Source organism: Pseudonaja textilis, chromosome 17, assembly GCF_049901715.1.
Source record: "Pseudonaja textilis isolate UNSWEBS1 chromosome 17, rPseTex1.2, whole genome shotgun sequence".
NCBI classification, from domain to species: domain Eukaryota; kingdom Metazoa; phylum Chordata; class Lepidosauria; order Squamata; family Elapidae; genus Pseudonaja; species Pseudonaja textilis.
The window spans coordinates 1,205,211-1,218,572 of NC_142006.1; the positions used below are offsets into that span (position 1 = coordinate 1,205,211).

The window sequence follows — 13,362 nt, forward strand, 5'->3', positions numbered from 1 at the left end:
GGAAATATAACATTCTGCCTCTTTTTAATATTACCCAAAATATTTCATCCTCTGACCGGGGGCGGGGAGGGGAGTCTACTATTATGTTCAGCTCTCGTAGTATTTTTTCCAAGCCATTCACGGCTGCTCTACTAAATGATGGTCTGGCCCCTTTAAGACTTGTGGACTTCAACTCCCACAATTCTCCAGCCAGCTATGCTGAGTTGTTTTGATTCTGTAAAATGGGAGTTGAAGTCCACAAGCCTTAAACGGGCCAAGTTTGGAGGCCTCTGGTCTGGAGCGTTAACCACGGTTTATTCCTTTCCTGGCCTCCCCCGCCACTCCCCAGCGCTCCTCCGCCAAACCAGGCCTCGGCCCCCCCGTCTCCCTCTCCCCCGACTCCCGCGCTTCCCAGCATGCCCCGGGGGTTAAACTGCCACTCCGGGCACTTCCGTCGCCGACCGAAGAAACTCTTTCCGTCGCAGGTCCGATTCCGGATGTGGAAGAGGCGGGACTCTCCCGCCAATCGCCGGCGCCGTCACCCGAGCGACCAATCGGCGTCCTCCCCCTCCCTCTCTTTTTCCGCGAGCGAGATGGCGGCCAGCGCGGTGCGGAGGGGCCTTTTGGGTCCGGCGCGGAGGTGAGGCCTCGGCCTCGATTTTCGTGCCCTCCGGCTGAGGGGGGTGGGGGGCAGCGTCCCATTTCCCATCCCGGGGCGAGGGTCTCAAGCCTCCTCCTTCTCTTTCAGGCTCGCCGGGTCGCGGCGTTTCAGCAGCGGGGGAGGCTACCCGGGCACCCCGCTAACGGCCCCTCTGCCGGGGCTGCCCAAGCCCGCCTTCGCCGGCCTGGACGGGCCGGAGGGCTTCGAGACGGAGGTCAGCGCCTTGGAGGGCGGGCTGCGCGTGGCCTCCCAGAAGAGGTTCGGACAGTTCTGCACCCTGGGCGGTAAGGGGGCGCCGGGAGGGCGGCTGAGGAGGCGGCTGCGGCGGCGGGTGGAAGCGACGCCGGGGGGCCGCAGCTCACTCTCCTCCTCCTCCTCCCCTCACCCCTTTTCTGCCCCTGGAACAGTCCTGATCAACTCCGGGTCGAGATACGAAGCCAAGTACCCCAGCGGGATCTCCCACTTTCTGGAGAAGTTGGCCTTTTCGGTAAGTGGCCCCTTCGGGAATCGGGCTTGGAAAAGCGGAAGGTCCGGCTGAGAAGACCGAACTAGAATTGGAGTCCTCCTGAAATAGGATAGGAATGAGGAGTGGAGCCATTAGAAATAGAATTATTAGGAATAGAGTAGAAATAAAATAGGAATGGAACAGAATTAATAGGAATAGAATGCCAGAATAGAGCTGGAGGGGACCTTGGAGATCATCTAGTCCAGCCCCCTGCTCAAGCAGGAGAACCTATGCCATCTCTGTCACTGTCACCGTCCAGTCTCTTCTTAAAAGCCTCCAGCGATGGAGCGGCCACGAATTCTAAAGGCTAAATTCTGTTTGGCTGGTTAATTAAGTTTCTCCTTAATTCCAGGTTGCGTCTCTCCTTGATTAATTTCCATCCCTTGTTTCTTGTCCTGCTTCCCTGGTACTTTTGACAATAATTTGTCCCCCTCTTCTCTGTGGCAGCCCCTCAAATACGGGAAGGCTGCTATCATGCCTCCCTCGGTCCTTCTCTTCATTAAACTGGACATACCCAGTTCCTGCAGCCGTTCTTTACATGTTTTATCCTCCTGGTTGCTCTTTTCTGCACTCTTTCCAGAGTCTTAACATCTTTTTTACTTGGTGGTGACCAAAACTGGATGCCATATTCCAAAGGTGGCATTAGCAAATCATTATAAAGTGGTATTAACACTTCACGTGATCTTGATTTTATGCCTCTGTTTATACAACCTAGGGTTGCATTAGCCTTTTTTTGGGTGGTGGCGGTGGCACATTGGTGCAGTTCGTCTCCAAAAGGTGCCAGCAAATCTCTGATGTTAACACTCCAGGGAAATTGGTTATTGCATGTAACCGCTGAACTGTATATAATTTAGTTAATTTTTATTTAGCCTTCTTGGCCCAGTTCTCCCTGAAAAAAATGAACTCCTTTGCTTTTGTTTTCTCCTTTTCTCTTTAGTCTACAGCTCAGTTTAGCAGCAAGGATGATATTCTTCTCATGCTGGAGAAGCACGGAGGCATTTGTGATTGCCAGGTGTCAAGGTCTGTGTCCTGTTAGGCATCCTTTGGCCAGGTGGTGCTTTGACAAATCCAAGTCAAGCGATGTTGGCTTTTGACTGGAAGAGGGGGCACCTATTGCATATAGCCTACTTTTTCCTAGCTCTCATTTGACTTGAGGTGGGGGAACCTATTATATAATTGCATACTTTTCATAGCTCTCATTTTACTATGGAATCACCTCCATCCTCCACAGGGAGGCTTAATGTCATTTGAGTTTGGTTTGAGTGATACAGTGTGCCATTTTTCACACAAGACTTGTAAAGTTCCTTGTTTGCAGGATCTTAAACATGCCTGTACCAGTAGAACATAAAACCGATTTGCTCTTCTTTCAGGGACACCACAATGTATGCCGTTTCTGCAGATAGGAAGGGCCTTGACGCCATGGTCAGTCTCTTAGCTGATGTGGTTCTCCAGCCCAGACTGTCAGGTAATAAACAAAAAAAAAAAGTTAAAAAAGTAGATTGCCAGGTGAGATCGTCTTCTGTGACTAAAGAGAAGAGAACAAGAACCAGGCGGGATTTTGCTGCCCCACCTGAACACAAATCGCGTTGCCATAAAGGTGTTAGTGATTTCTGCCAGCAGAGAACATGACACAGTGGCAAAATTTGGAAGGACAGGAGTGGGAGAGGCCCTGATGGTGGGAGGGGAATAGGTGGGGGTGCCCAATCCGATTTATCAGCTGGGAAGAAACCCGGGTTGATTGTGTGGGATTTGGTGGCTGAGAATTGGGAGCAATTTTCCTCCCTGTCCAAGGAGTTTGGGCCACTGTCCCATGGGAGGAGGTTGGTCCCAAAGGGTTGGCTTCTCTTGGCAGATGAGGAGATCGAGATGACTCGTATGGCAGTCCGCTTTGAGCTGCAGGACCTGAACATGAGACCCGATCCAGAGCCGTTGCTGACCGAGATGATCCATGCCGTAAGGCCCTCCGGCATTCTGCCTCGTGCTGCCCCTGAGCCCCTCAATGACCTCCTCCTAATTGCCTGAGTTGAATTGGGGGGCAAGTGGGGGAAGGACACAGTTATCAGCATGCTGGGCGGGGCAACCCCTAAGGAAGTTGAGGGGCCCACGGCGACTTCCTCAGTGTTGTTGAAAATTCCCTTTTCAGCGGTTGTGGATGCAGGACCTGAAATATAATTTTCAAGCGAGGCCCAAGTTGGCCTTTTTTATGATAAGCATCATGTGAGGGGGGCGCAATAAGATCAAACGATACCTTGTTTTGCTGATTGTTTTGCAGTCTTGGGGAGTGAAAGGAAATATTCAGTCCGGGGGGGGGGTGTGGGTGCAGCATTGGGGAATGCAGAGTCAACCTGGGGCGTTGTGTGAGTGTTGGGATTGCACGCTGCCCCCCCCCACCCCAAAAGCTGTATCTTTCCTTCCAACTGACAGGTTGACACTGGGGGGGGGATGGGGGGGTGGGGGACGAGAAAGATGGACACTTTTGATTCCTCCTTAAATGAAACCAGTATTTTGCTGGGATCGTGCAGCCCAAGATGAGACCCACCGTCTTTGGGGAGGTGCTGCACTGCTGCAAGGCCCCTTTGGGGGCCCAAAGCACTTCACACTGAGAACGGCTTGCGGGCTGTGACTGACACAGGGGGCGGAGGAAGATTCCTTCAGGCCATGGATCAGGGAGACCTGGGTTCAAATCCAGGTTTATCACACAGCTGCATAAAAGTGGAACCCATCGCAAAACGCTTAGAAGAGCCTTTAGGAGACGTTGGTTTCCCAGGTAGGGTGGCTCCCTTGTGCTCACTAGAGCCCACCTCCCCTGCTCTGCTGCCCAAAACCCCTGGGGGATTTCATCGGCCTCCCCAGCCTTAGGGTTTCTCTCGCTCCGCCTGTGGCGCAGTGGTTGGAGCGCAGTACTGCAGGCTCCTTCTGCTGCCTGCAATTTGGCAGTTCGAATCTCACCAGGCTCCAGGTTGACTCAGCCTCAGATGGGTAAAATGAGGACCCAAATTGTTGGGGGAAAGAAGCTGACTCTGTAAACCTCTTAGAGGGGGCTGTCAAGCACCGTGAAGCGGCATCTAAGTCTTACTGCTATCTCTTTGTGTCTCTGGGTCCATTCATTGCTGATTCTGAGGATGTAGCTTGGGCCAGACGGGGGGTGTCAGGTGAGGCTCCATTCAAAACCCAAGAAAGAAAACCTTAGACTCCATTGTTCTAGGGAAAAGGACTTTTACTGGAAATTGAAGTGGTAGCAGCAGAAGAAATACAAGATCTGGGGCAACAGACGCAAAAATCACATAGAGAAAGTTATGCCAGTGTTCCCAGCCCCAATAGTTCAAACTGCCCATCCGGTTGACCTTGGCTTGGACAAGGAGCTACGTCTGCGCAGTAAGCATAGTCAAGAAAACACCCCAACTTTTACATTTCACCAACTTGAACCTCCAGCGACCTTCCCCCCCACGAAGCTCAATTATTCTTCTCCCATTTCTATGGCGGTCGGAAAGACAAGCCGAAGGAGGATTCTTGGAGGCTGACCGCTGTATTTTTATCAGTAAAATCGAGCAGCAAGGGCTCTTCCCGCGTCTTGGTGCACGTGGCCAACAGTAATCCTGAAGCAAGGAAGCGAGGTCACAGATGTTCCGTCATTGCCTGGTTTTGTTGGAAAACCCTTTTCGTTTCTCCTGGTCTCCCACAGGCAGCCTACAGGGAGAACACCGTGGGACTGAACAGGTTCTGCCCTGCAGACAACATCGAGAAGATTGACAGGGCGGTTCTCCACTCGTACCTGAGGAATTACTACACCCCTAACAGGATGGTGTTGGCTGGCGTGGGGGTTGAACACCAGCAGCTGGTGGACTGTGCTCGCAAGTACTTCCTGGGAGCCGTCCCCGCCTGGGGAAGTGGGGAAGCCAAGGATGTGGACAGGTCCGTTGCCCAGTACACAGGAGGAATCCTGAAGGTGAGGAAGGGAAGGCGGCCTCTGCTCTTCTTGCCAAGCTCTGCAGAAAGGGCAGAAAAAACGAACCTGCAGCTGGAGATCAGTTCAGGGCCAGGACTTTTGCTTGGCATGTTGGGAAGCAACGCCTCCTTTGCATCTCTTGGGTTTCGTAAAATGATTTGTTCTGATTTAAAATTGGGTTTAAAATTGCCTTAAACTTGTCCTCGGGGCAGCTAAAACAAAGTTAAAGTGATAAAAACCTGGGAAGGATCAGTGGTGGGATTCAAATAATTTAACAACCCGTTCTCTGCCCTAATGACTGGCTGGGTGGGCGTGGCCAGGGGTGTGGAACAGGCAGCCCTCGGCCTCCTGCCCCCTCCGGGAGCAAAACTGGGCTGGGGGGGGGGCGCCAAACCCCATTTTGGGCCTCCCTGCACTTACCTGGGAGCCAAAACGGGGTGCATGGATGGGGAAGGCCAGCAATTTAACAACCAGTTCAGCCAAAATGGTGCGAACCGGTTGAATCCCACCACTGGGAAGGGTGTGCAGTATAGGTCGTTCTTGACTTATGACTGTTCAGTGACAGTTTGAAATTATGACGGGGTGAACAAAGAGACTTGCAACCTCCCGCCTCAGCATTGCAGCAGCCCTGCGTTCCCGTGCTTGCCAGTCCGTTTGCACGTGTGATGGGCTGCCATCCTACCAATTGATCCTTCTTTATTTGGGACTGCAGGATTCCAGCTCCAGCTCCGTTCTCAGGGTGGGGGAGAGACTTTTGGCTTCATGCAAGGAAAGCAGCAGAAGTCGCAAAAGTCTTTCTTTCTCTTCTTTCTTTCTCTTTTAGGCTGCATGCAAGGAAAGCAGCCAAAGTCTTTCTTTCTTTGCTCCAAACTCTGCCAGAAATGAGTCTTCGCCGGCACAGCCTCTTGGAGCAGGAGGCCTTGCAGGGTCCCAAAGACTCATTTCTGGCAGAGTTTGGGGGAGAGAAAGAAAGATTTTTGCTGCTTTCCTTGCGTGCAGCCTAAAGCAGAAGAAGGAAGAAGCAGCCCGATGGCCAGGGGAGATGTGTGGGGTGAATGGGGCGAGTTCCCCCCTCCCTTTCCCCCCCTCCCCTTGCTACCTCATGTTGTTCGCAATGCAAGCGACACAAGTCTTGTGTTCCCGCGGGCCATGTGGGCAGCACAGCCTTGTGTTCCCGCGCAGCCTGGATTAATTGCTCTGGGAGTGACATTTCTCTGTGGACCACCAAACTTTTCTCGGGGACCACCAGTGGTCCTCAGCCCAGTGGTTGCCAACCACTGCTCTAGAGCGGGGGCCTCCAACCTGGGCAACTTTAAGCCTGGTGGACTTCAACTCTCAGAAGGCACCCCTTCTCTAGAGCCAGTGGTCAGCACGTTGCACAAAAGCCCAGTTCCCCCCGCGGAATCTCTCCCTCTCTCTGCAGCTGGAGAAGGACATGTCGGACGTGAGTTTAGGGCCCACCCCCATCCCAGAGTTGGCCCACATCATGATTGGACTGGAAAGCTGCTCGTTCCTGGTAAGCGTCCCCCTCCCCACCTGGCTGCGGCGGCCCCTTTGGCTCAGACAATCCCGAGTGACCGTCCAGTTTGGCTTCCCTGGTTCAGGAGGAAGACTTCATCCCCTTCGCCGTCTTGAACATGATGATGGGCGGCGGCGGCTCCTTCTCTGCTGGAGGCCCCGGCAAAGGCATGTTCACGCGGCTGTACCTCAACGTCCTCAACCGGTACGTCCCTGGGCCTCTCTCTCAGAAGGAAGGGCAGACCCAAGCTGAGCGCGGGGACGGTGGTGGGAAGGGCCCTCTCACATCGCTAGTGGGGACCTTCCGTTTGGAGGTTTGGTCTGTGTGTGTCCAAACAGAGAAAGGAGGAAGCCCGTGTAGCTACTTTACACATTGTGTGTGGAGGGGGCGGGGGCGGTTGGCTAACCCAGCGGTGACAGAGCTCCTGAGTCATGCTAAGCCAGCCATAAGGCCCCGACTCCCTCCTTCAAACGATAAGAATGAACGTCAGAAAGCCGGGTATTTCAAAAGGAATTCTTTATTGAAAAAGAAGATAGCCAGGCAATGTTCAAAGCAGGATCTGATATCCTTCCAGGCAGGCAGCTTAGATAAAGGGAGTTAGAACCCCCTCCCCTTAGCCTGATGGGGATTTCATCAATACAAAGAAGCAACATGTTAATTCTCTCCCCCCTCCCTTTTTCTTTTCTTTCTGGGAACGTAGTTGAGAAGTTTCCCAGGAAGTTTCTTTTGGAGCTGGAATTTTTATGGTCTCGTCTCCTCTTGCTATCTCTCTCAAGAGGTGACAAGTTTCCAGGCAACTGGTCTTCAGTCCCCCAGTTGTATATCATGTGCAAATTATACAGATTCAATACAAGACTTAAGATATTCAAGTTACATCCAAAAAGGATTACTTGTACCAACTTCCCTCCCCCGCCTCTTCCTCCATTGAAGAATGGCAGATACACGGATCTGACATCAGCCATCAATTATGGCTTTACAAACGGACCGCAGGCTAAAGCCAAACCAAGTCAACCACTTCGGCTTATCACAGTATGTGAACCAGGCCTGTAGCTTGAGCCCTACAAGGTAGACCAGATGAAGAGACAGGAGCCATGTAGGCTTAAAGCCACCTTTACTCCAGTGTTGATAGGAGCAGAATCTTGCAGGTCTGAATATGCTTCCCACCATCCCATTTCATGTGAATTGGGGTTGCTGCCTTAAGCATTTTTGCAGGTCTCTTTCCTATAGTGTGAGCTTAAGCCACGTTGATCTGTTTGCTGCTGTGACAGTGGATCCTCCCTCGAGGCCATCCTCTGCTCTCTAGGCACCGTCACCACAACAACAGGCAGCGAAGAGCATGTCTGTTAACTTGAAGGGTCCTGAGAATGTCCCCTAAGCCAGGCAAACTCCTTGGGGCTGCAGTCTCCCACTAGAGTCACTCATTCAGCGTTCCCAGTTGCCTGGATACTACGTGGGTTCTGTCCCACTCCAGCTTCCCAGGACTGCCCTGGGTGAGGATCGATCGCTGGGTGTCACCAGCACATTGAGCTACTTCGTCCTGTACCAGTGGGAGGGGGTCTTTCTCCTGTTCAGCTCCATTGGAGAGAGGGCTGAGCCCTGAGGGACCCCTACTGAAGCTCCAGGCGAGTTGAATCTTCTCCATGGAGCCTCCCAAGGGAACCACCTGCTCCAGGAGAAGGAGAGCTACCCTATAATGATGTCCCTCATCCCAGCCCTCCCAGCAGTCCTGGAGAACCCTGGAGTCAGAAGCCTGGAAGGTCGTACTGCCACCCTCCTGGCCATCCGTGAGACGGACCAGCGTGGTTTCCATCCCACCCCAGGCTTGACTCCTGGTTGCTCTGGGTCCAGATACCTCTGTCCTCTTTGTGGTGACTGACCAGGCCTTTCCTTGGCAAAATCTCCTGAAAGAGGCATCTGGAACCGCAGATCCACAGTGGGCCTTTCCTGGGTCCTCCCAATAAACGTAGCCTGAGTGAACGAATGCACCTGCGAGTTTGGCAGAATTCTTCAGGAATCCGATAACCTTGGCCTCCTTTCTGCATCATAGCAGCCTTCCCTGGGCTGGGGCTGATAGGACATGTGGTCCGACTCTTGAGGAGGGCCCACAGTTGCGAGAGGCTCTTGGGGAGCCTTGCAAGGCTGCTGATCATTCCCCCTGTCCCCTTCTCGGCTGCTCTCTCGCTCTCTCCCAGGCACCACTGGATGTACAACGCCACCTCCTACCACCACAGCTACGAGGACACCGGCCTCCTGTGCATTCACGCCAGCGCGGATCCCAGACAGGTGAACGGGCCCTCAGAACGGATCCCCCGCCTGCTAGGCCTGGCCTCTCTCAGCCCTTTGGGGATGGGCTGCATCTCGCAGGCCGGCAGGCGAGGGAGGGAGGGAAGCAGCCATCCCCAGGGCCCGCTGGCCTCTCCTGCCCTCAGCCCAGGGGTCTCCCCGCAAAGCTCTCCGCCCTTCAGGAAGGGGAAAGGCCTTGGCCGGGTCCTCACGCCTGGCTCCAACGCGTCGTCTCCTCGGATTGCAGGTCCGGGAAATGGTGGAGATCATTACCCGGGAATTTGTGTTAATGGCTGGAACCTTGGGAGAGGTAAGCGGTTGGGGAGGAGGGTTTAGGTCGGGGCTTTGGGCTCGGATGAGAGCCTCCCCTTTGGAGCCTGAAGCAGCCCCGTTGCCTCTCCGTCTAGGTTGAGCTGGAACGGGCCAAGACCCAGTTACGGTCCATGCTGATGATGAACCTGGAGTCTCGGCCGGTCATTTTTGAGGATGTCGGGAGGCAGGTCTTGGCCACGGGAGGCCGGAAGCTGCCACAGGAGCTCTGCGTCCTGATCGGTAAGTGGCAGGCTCGATGGAGACTCCCCTCTCGAGGGGAGGGGAGTTCGGGGAATGGGGGCATGGGGGGGGCTTGGTTTCTGAGTGCTGCCCAAGTGAGCCCACCTCCCCTGCTCTGCTGCCCAAAACCTCTTGTGCAATTTCACCGGCTTCCCCCGGGGCTTTCTCTTGCTCCGCTGGTGGCACAGTGGTCAGCACAGTACTGCAGGCTATACTTCTGCCTGCCTGCAATTTGGCAGTTTGAATCTCACCAGGCTCCAGGTTGGCTCAGCCTCCCGTCCTTCCAAGGTGGGTAAAAGGAGGACCCAGATTGTTTGGGGCCAGAGGCTGACTCTGTAAAGCTGCTTAGAGAGGGCTGTAGAAGCACTGTGAAGCAGTACATAAGTGCTATTGTTATCTACACACCCTATCTATCCATCCTATCTATCTATCTATCCATTCTATCTATCATCTATCTATCTATCCATCCTATCTATCTATCTATCCATCCATCCATCCATCCTATCTATCCATCCATTCTATCTATCTATCTAATCTATCTTATCTATCTATCTGTCTGTCTGTCTGTCTGTCTATCTGTCCATTCTATCTATCTATCTATCTATCTATCTAATCTATCTTATCTATCTGTCTGTCTGTCTGTCTGTCTATCTGTCCATTCTATCTATCTATCTATCTATCTATCTATCTATCTATCTATCTATCTATCTATCTATCTATCATCTATCTATCTGCTTTGGTAGAACAGTGGTTAGAATGCACTATTGCAGCCTAATTCTGCCCACTGCCAGCAGTTCAGTCCTGACTGGCTCAAGACTGACTCAGCCTCCCATTCTTCCAATGTGGGTAAAATGAGGGCCTAGATTGTTGGGGGCAAAGGCTGACTCTGTAAAGCTGCTTAGAGGGCTGTAGAAGCACTGTGAAGCAGTACATAAGTGCTATTGTTATCTACACACCCTATCTATCCATCCTATCTATCTATCTATCCATTCTATCTATCATCTATCTATCTATCCATCCTATCTATCTATCTATCCATCCATCCATCCATCCTATCTATCCATCCATTCTATCTATCTATCTATCTAATCTATCTTATCTATCTGTCTGTCTGTCTGTCTGTCTATCTGTCCATTCTATCTATCTATCTATCTATCTATCTATCTATCTATCTATCTATCTATCTATCTAATCTATCTTATCTATCTGTCTGTCTGTCTGTCTGTCTATCTGTCCATTCTATCTATCTATCTATCTATCTATCTATCTATCTATCTATCTATCTATCTATCTATCTATCTATCTATCTATCTATCTATCTATCTATCTATCTATCTATCTACTTTGGTAGAAAAGTGGTTAGAATGTACTATTGCAGCCTAATTCTGCCCACTGCCAGGAGTTCGATCCTGACCGGCTCAAGACTGACTCAGCCTCCCGTCCTTCCAAGTTGGGTAAAATGAGGACCCAGATTGTTTGGGGCAAAAGGCTGACTCTGTTAAAGCTGCTCAGAGAGGGCTGTAAAAGCGCTTCGAAGCGGAATATAAGTCTAAAGGCTATGGGCTTGTGTGTCTGAGCCCATTCTCTGCTAATTCTGCGGATGTAACTTGGGCCAGACTGGAGCCCCCGTATTCTAGCGGAGCAGCCTCCTTGTGTGGGAGCCGGCGTGACACGGAGCCACACAGACTTGACCCTGGCGGCCTTTGTTTCCCTTTCGCACAGGCCAAGTGAGCGCCAGTGACATCAAGCGGGTGGCAACGAAGATGCTGCGGAAGAAGCCGGCCGTCGCCGCCCTGGGGGACTTGCGGGAGCTGCCCAGCTACGAGCACATCCAGGGCGCCCTTTCCAGCAAAGACGGGCGGCTTCCCAGGGTCTACCGGCTGTTCCGTTAAAAGTGGCGGCTGCCCCACCAAGACGCTTTGGTTGAGACGAGCTGTTGCTTGCCAAGGACCGTCTCGCCTGCCGGGAGGGCGGCCCTGGGCATCGGAGGAGGGTGGTTGGCAGAGCCGGTTCCAGGTGCCTGTTCAAATTCTGTTCGTCCTCAAGATAACTTATTTTGGGAGATTAAAGAAGAAGATGGCAGGCCGGATGGTTGGAGAAAGCTGCTGCTCCTACACACCAGATTGCTATTTTGGTATTCCAAATTCCTGTCCTGGTTTGATTGGTCTTGAATGAAGGGACAATGCAGTCTCGTGCAATCCATGGCGAAGAATACTGATAAAGAGAGTTAACGAGGGTGCTACACCCGTTGCATGTTGGCCTTTGTTTCCAAAATTAAGTTTAAACTATGAGGGGTAAATCAAGAGTGCAATTGTATTTTGAATTTGGAGGAACAAAACTGAATTTCAAGATTGGTAGATTTATCCAGAGTCTACGTTGTGTCTTTAGTTTTTGAAGTGACATTTTTTTTCCCCTATTACTCTTGACCCAAGATGAGAACTTTTCTCCTATAGTTCTTGAATTAGGACCAAAATTTGCACCCGAATCTCTGTTGTAAGTTGTCGTAAATTGAGACATCATGTGATGGGAATGGGACAACTCCGCATGGCCAACTTGCTGCAGCCAACTAACCATGGCCAACTCGCCACAGGACAGCTCACTGCAGGATAATTTTATGAATTCTATTTAATTAATTAAAATAAAAAAATAAATGAGTTTTGCCATTCACATTTTATTCTGCACCTCCTTCTGCATCCTTTCTTTAATGATTCTATCCCATCATTTCTTTGATTCTGTAGTCAATTGTCTTGCGGCGAGTTGGCTGTGTGGTGAGGTAGCCATGGTGAGTTGACCGTGGCAAATCGCCATAGACCCTCATGTGGCCAGATCTGTCTTCACAACCATCTTTATGGTGATAGTAACTCAAGTCACCGCACTCGTAAGTGTGAATCCAGCTTAACCGTTATTTTTGCCAGAAACTGGTGCAACTGGTTGTACGTGAGAGCCAGTTGCCAAATGCTCAAATTGCAGCGATGGGACTGCAGAGTGAAGGTCATAGTTCAAATTTAAGTTATATAGCTGACTTTTTTCCAGAGGCCATCGTTAATTGAGCCATCTGAAGTCGAGAAGTACTTAGAATGCTCTAGAACCACACATTACATTATTGGTCCAGTTCAGGGGGTGTCAAGCTCGATTTCATTGAGGGCCGCAGCAGGGTTTCGCGGGGGTGTCAGGGGGGCGTGGCCAGCTCGATGTCACTCGTGTTGGGGTTGCCTGTGGGGGCCCCGAGAGCTCAGCCAGCAAAAACGGACGGCAGAGCTCTGGGTTCAGCTGCAATGGCCGCCTGCAACCCTCTGCCAGCGAAAATGGAGCTCAGGAGGGTCGCATGCAGCTGGCAAGAGGTGCTGTCGGCTGGTTCTTTCCAGGGTGGTCCCCCAGGCCAGATCTGGGCCTTGAGTTTGACACCCCTGGTCCAGTTCATTGTGCATTTAATGTGTCTCATCTCCTCCTCCCCTCCCCCCTGCAAGGAGAGACTCTTCTCTCGCAGTCTGTTGGCTGACAAAATCCTTTTTCAATGCAACAAGGGATTTCTGTTGAGATGAAGGGATGCTGGTCTAATGGCAGAGGCAGGAGAGGACTGAAAAGGGCCTGAAGCCTCAGCTCAATAAGTACCCCGTTATCTTCCTCTTCCCTTGTGGGATTCTTTGCCAGCCTCCTTGTCCTGATGGCTGATGGCTCATCCCGTGGGGAGCAAAGGAGATGCTGGGGTGGAATCTTGGGTGCATTTACGAGACTTGGAATTTGCTAGGGAACCCCCAGATTTCCTTTATGGAGTTGCTGCGTTGCAGGCTGGAAGAACGCGGTGGGACACAGCCCCCTGCCACAGTCCAGCACAACAAGCAACTCTCTTATGTTCTGAATCTTGTATTACATGTTGAAAATACTGGACTTCCGTTGATGAGGATTTAAGTTAGCTC

At 51.8% G+C, this 13,362-nt stretch overlaps 1 protein-coding gene across 2 annotated transcripts; it reads left to right on the top strand.

Moving 5' to 3' along the window:
- Positions 1 to 551: 551 nt before the first annotated feature.
- Positions 552 to 11,814, top strand: PMPCA (peptidase, mitochondrial processing subunit alpha). 2 transcript variants are annotated; one of them, XM_087914378.1, is made up of 13 exons: positions 552 to 619; positions 728 to 924; positions 1,048 to 1,127; positions 2,083 to 2,165; positions 2,516 to 2,610; positions 2,998 to 3,098; positions 4,828 to 5,091; positions 6,515 to 6,607; positions 6,696 to 6,814; positions 8,803 to 8,961; positions 9,119 to 9,203; positions 9,301 to 9,445; positions 11,168 to 11,814. In XM_087914378.1, the coding sequence occupies exons 1-13, from the start codon at positions 573 to 575 to the stop codon at positions 11,335 to 11,337; spliced, it is 1,638 nt and encodes a 545-aa protein (XP_087770504.1). In that variant the 5' UTR covers positions 552 to 572; the 3' UTR covers positions 11,338 to 11,814. The 2 variants fall into 2 exon arrangements, with proteins under 2 accessions (XP_087770504.1, XP_087770505.1); XM_087914379.1 differs by having other exon boundaries at positions 8,803 to 8,893; positions 9,141 to 9,203.
- Positions 11,815 to 13,362: the final 1,548 nt, after the last annotated feature.

Bases quoted from the DNA above. Each gene is read 5' to 3' on its own strand.
- PMPCA (XM_087914378.1), top strand. From the start codon at position 573: ATGGCGGCCAGCGCGGTGCGGAGGGGCCTTTTGGGTCCGGCGCGGAG. The intron at 1,128-2,082 runs GTAAGTGGCCCC...TTTTCTCTTTAG, and splicing joins TGGAGAAGTTGGCCTTTTCG to TCTACAGCTCAGTTTAGCAG. The intron at 9,204-9,300 runs GTAAGCGGTTGG...CTCTCCGTCTAG, and splicing joins TGGCTGGAACCTTGGGAGAG to GTTGAGCTGGAACGGGCCAA.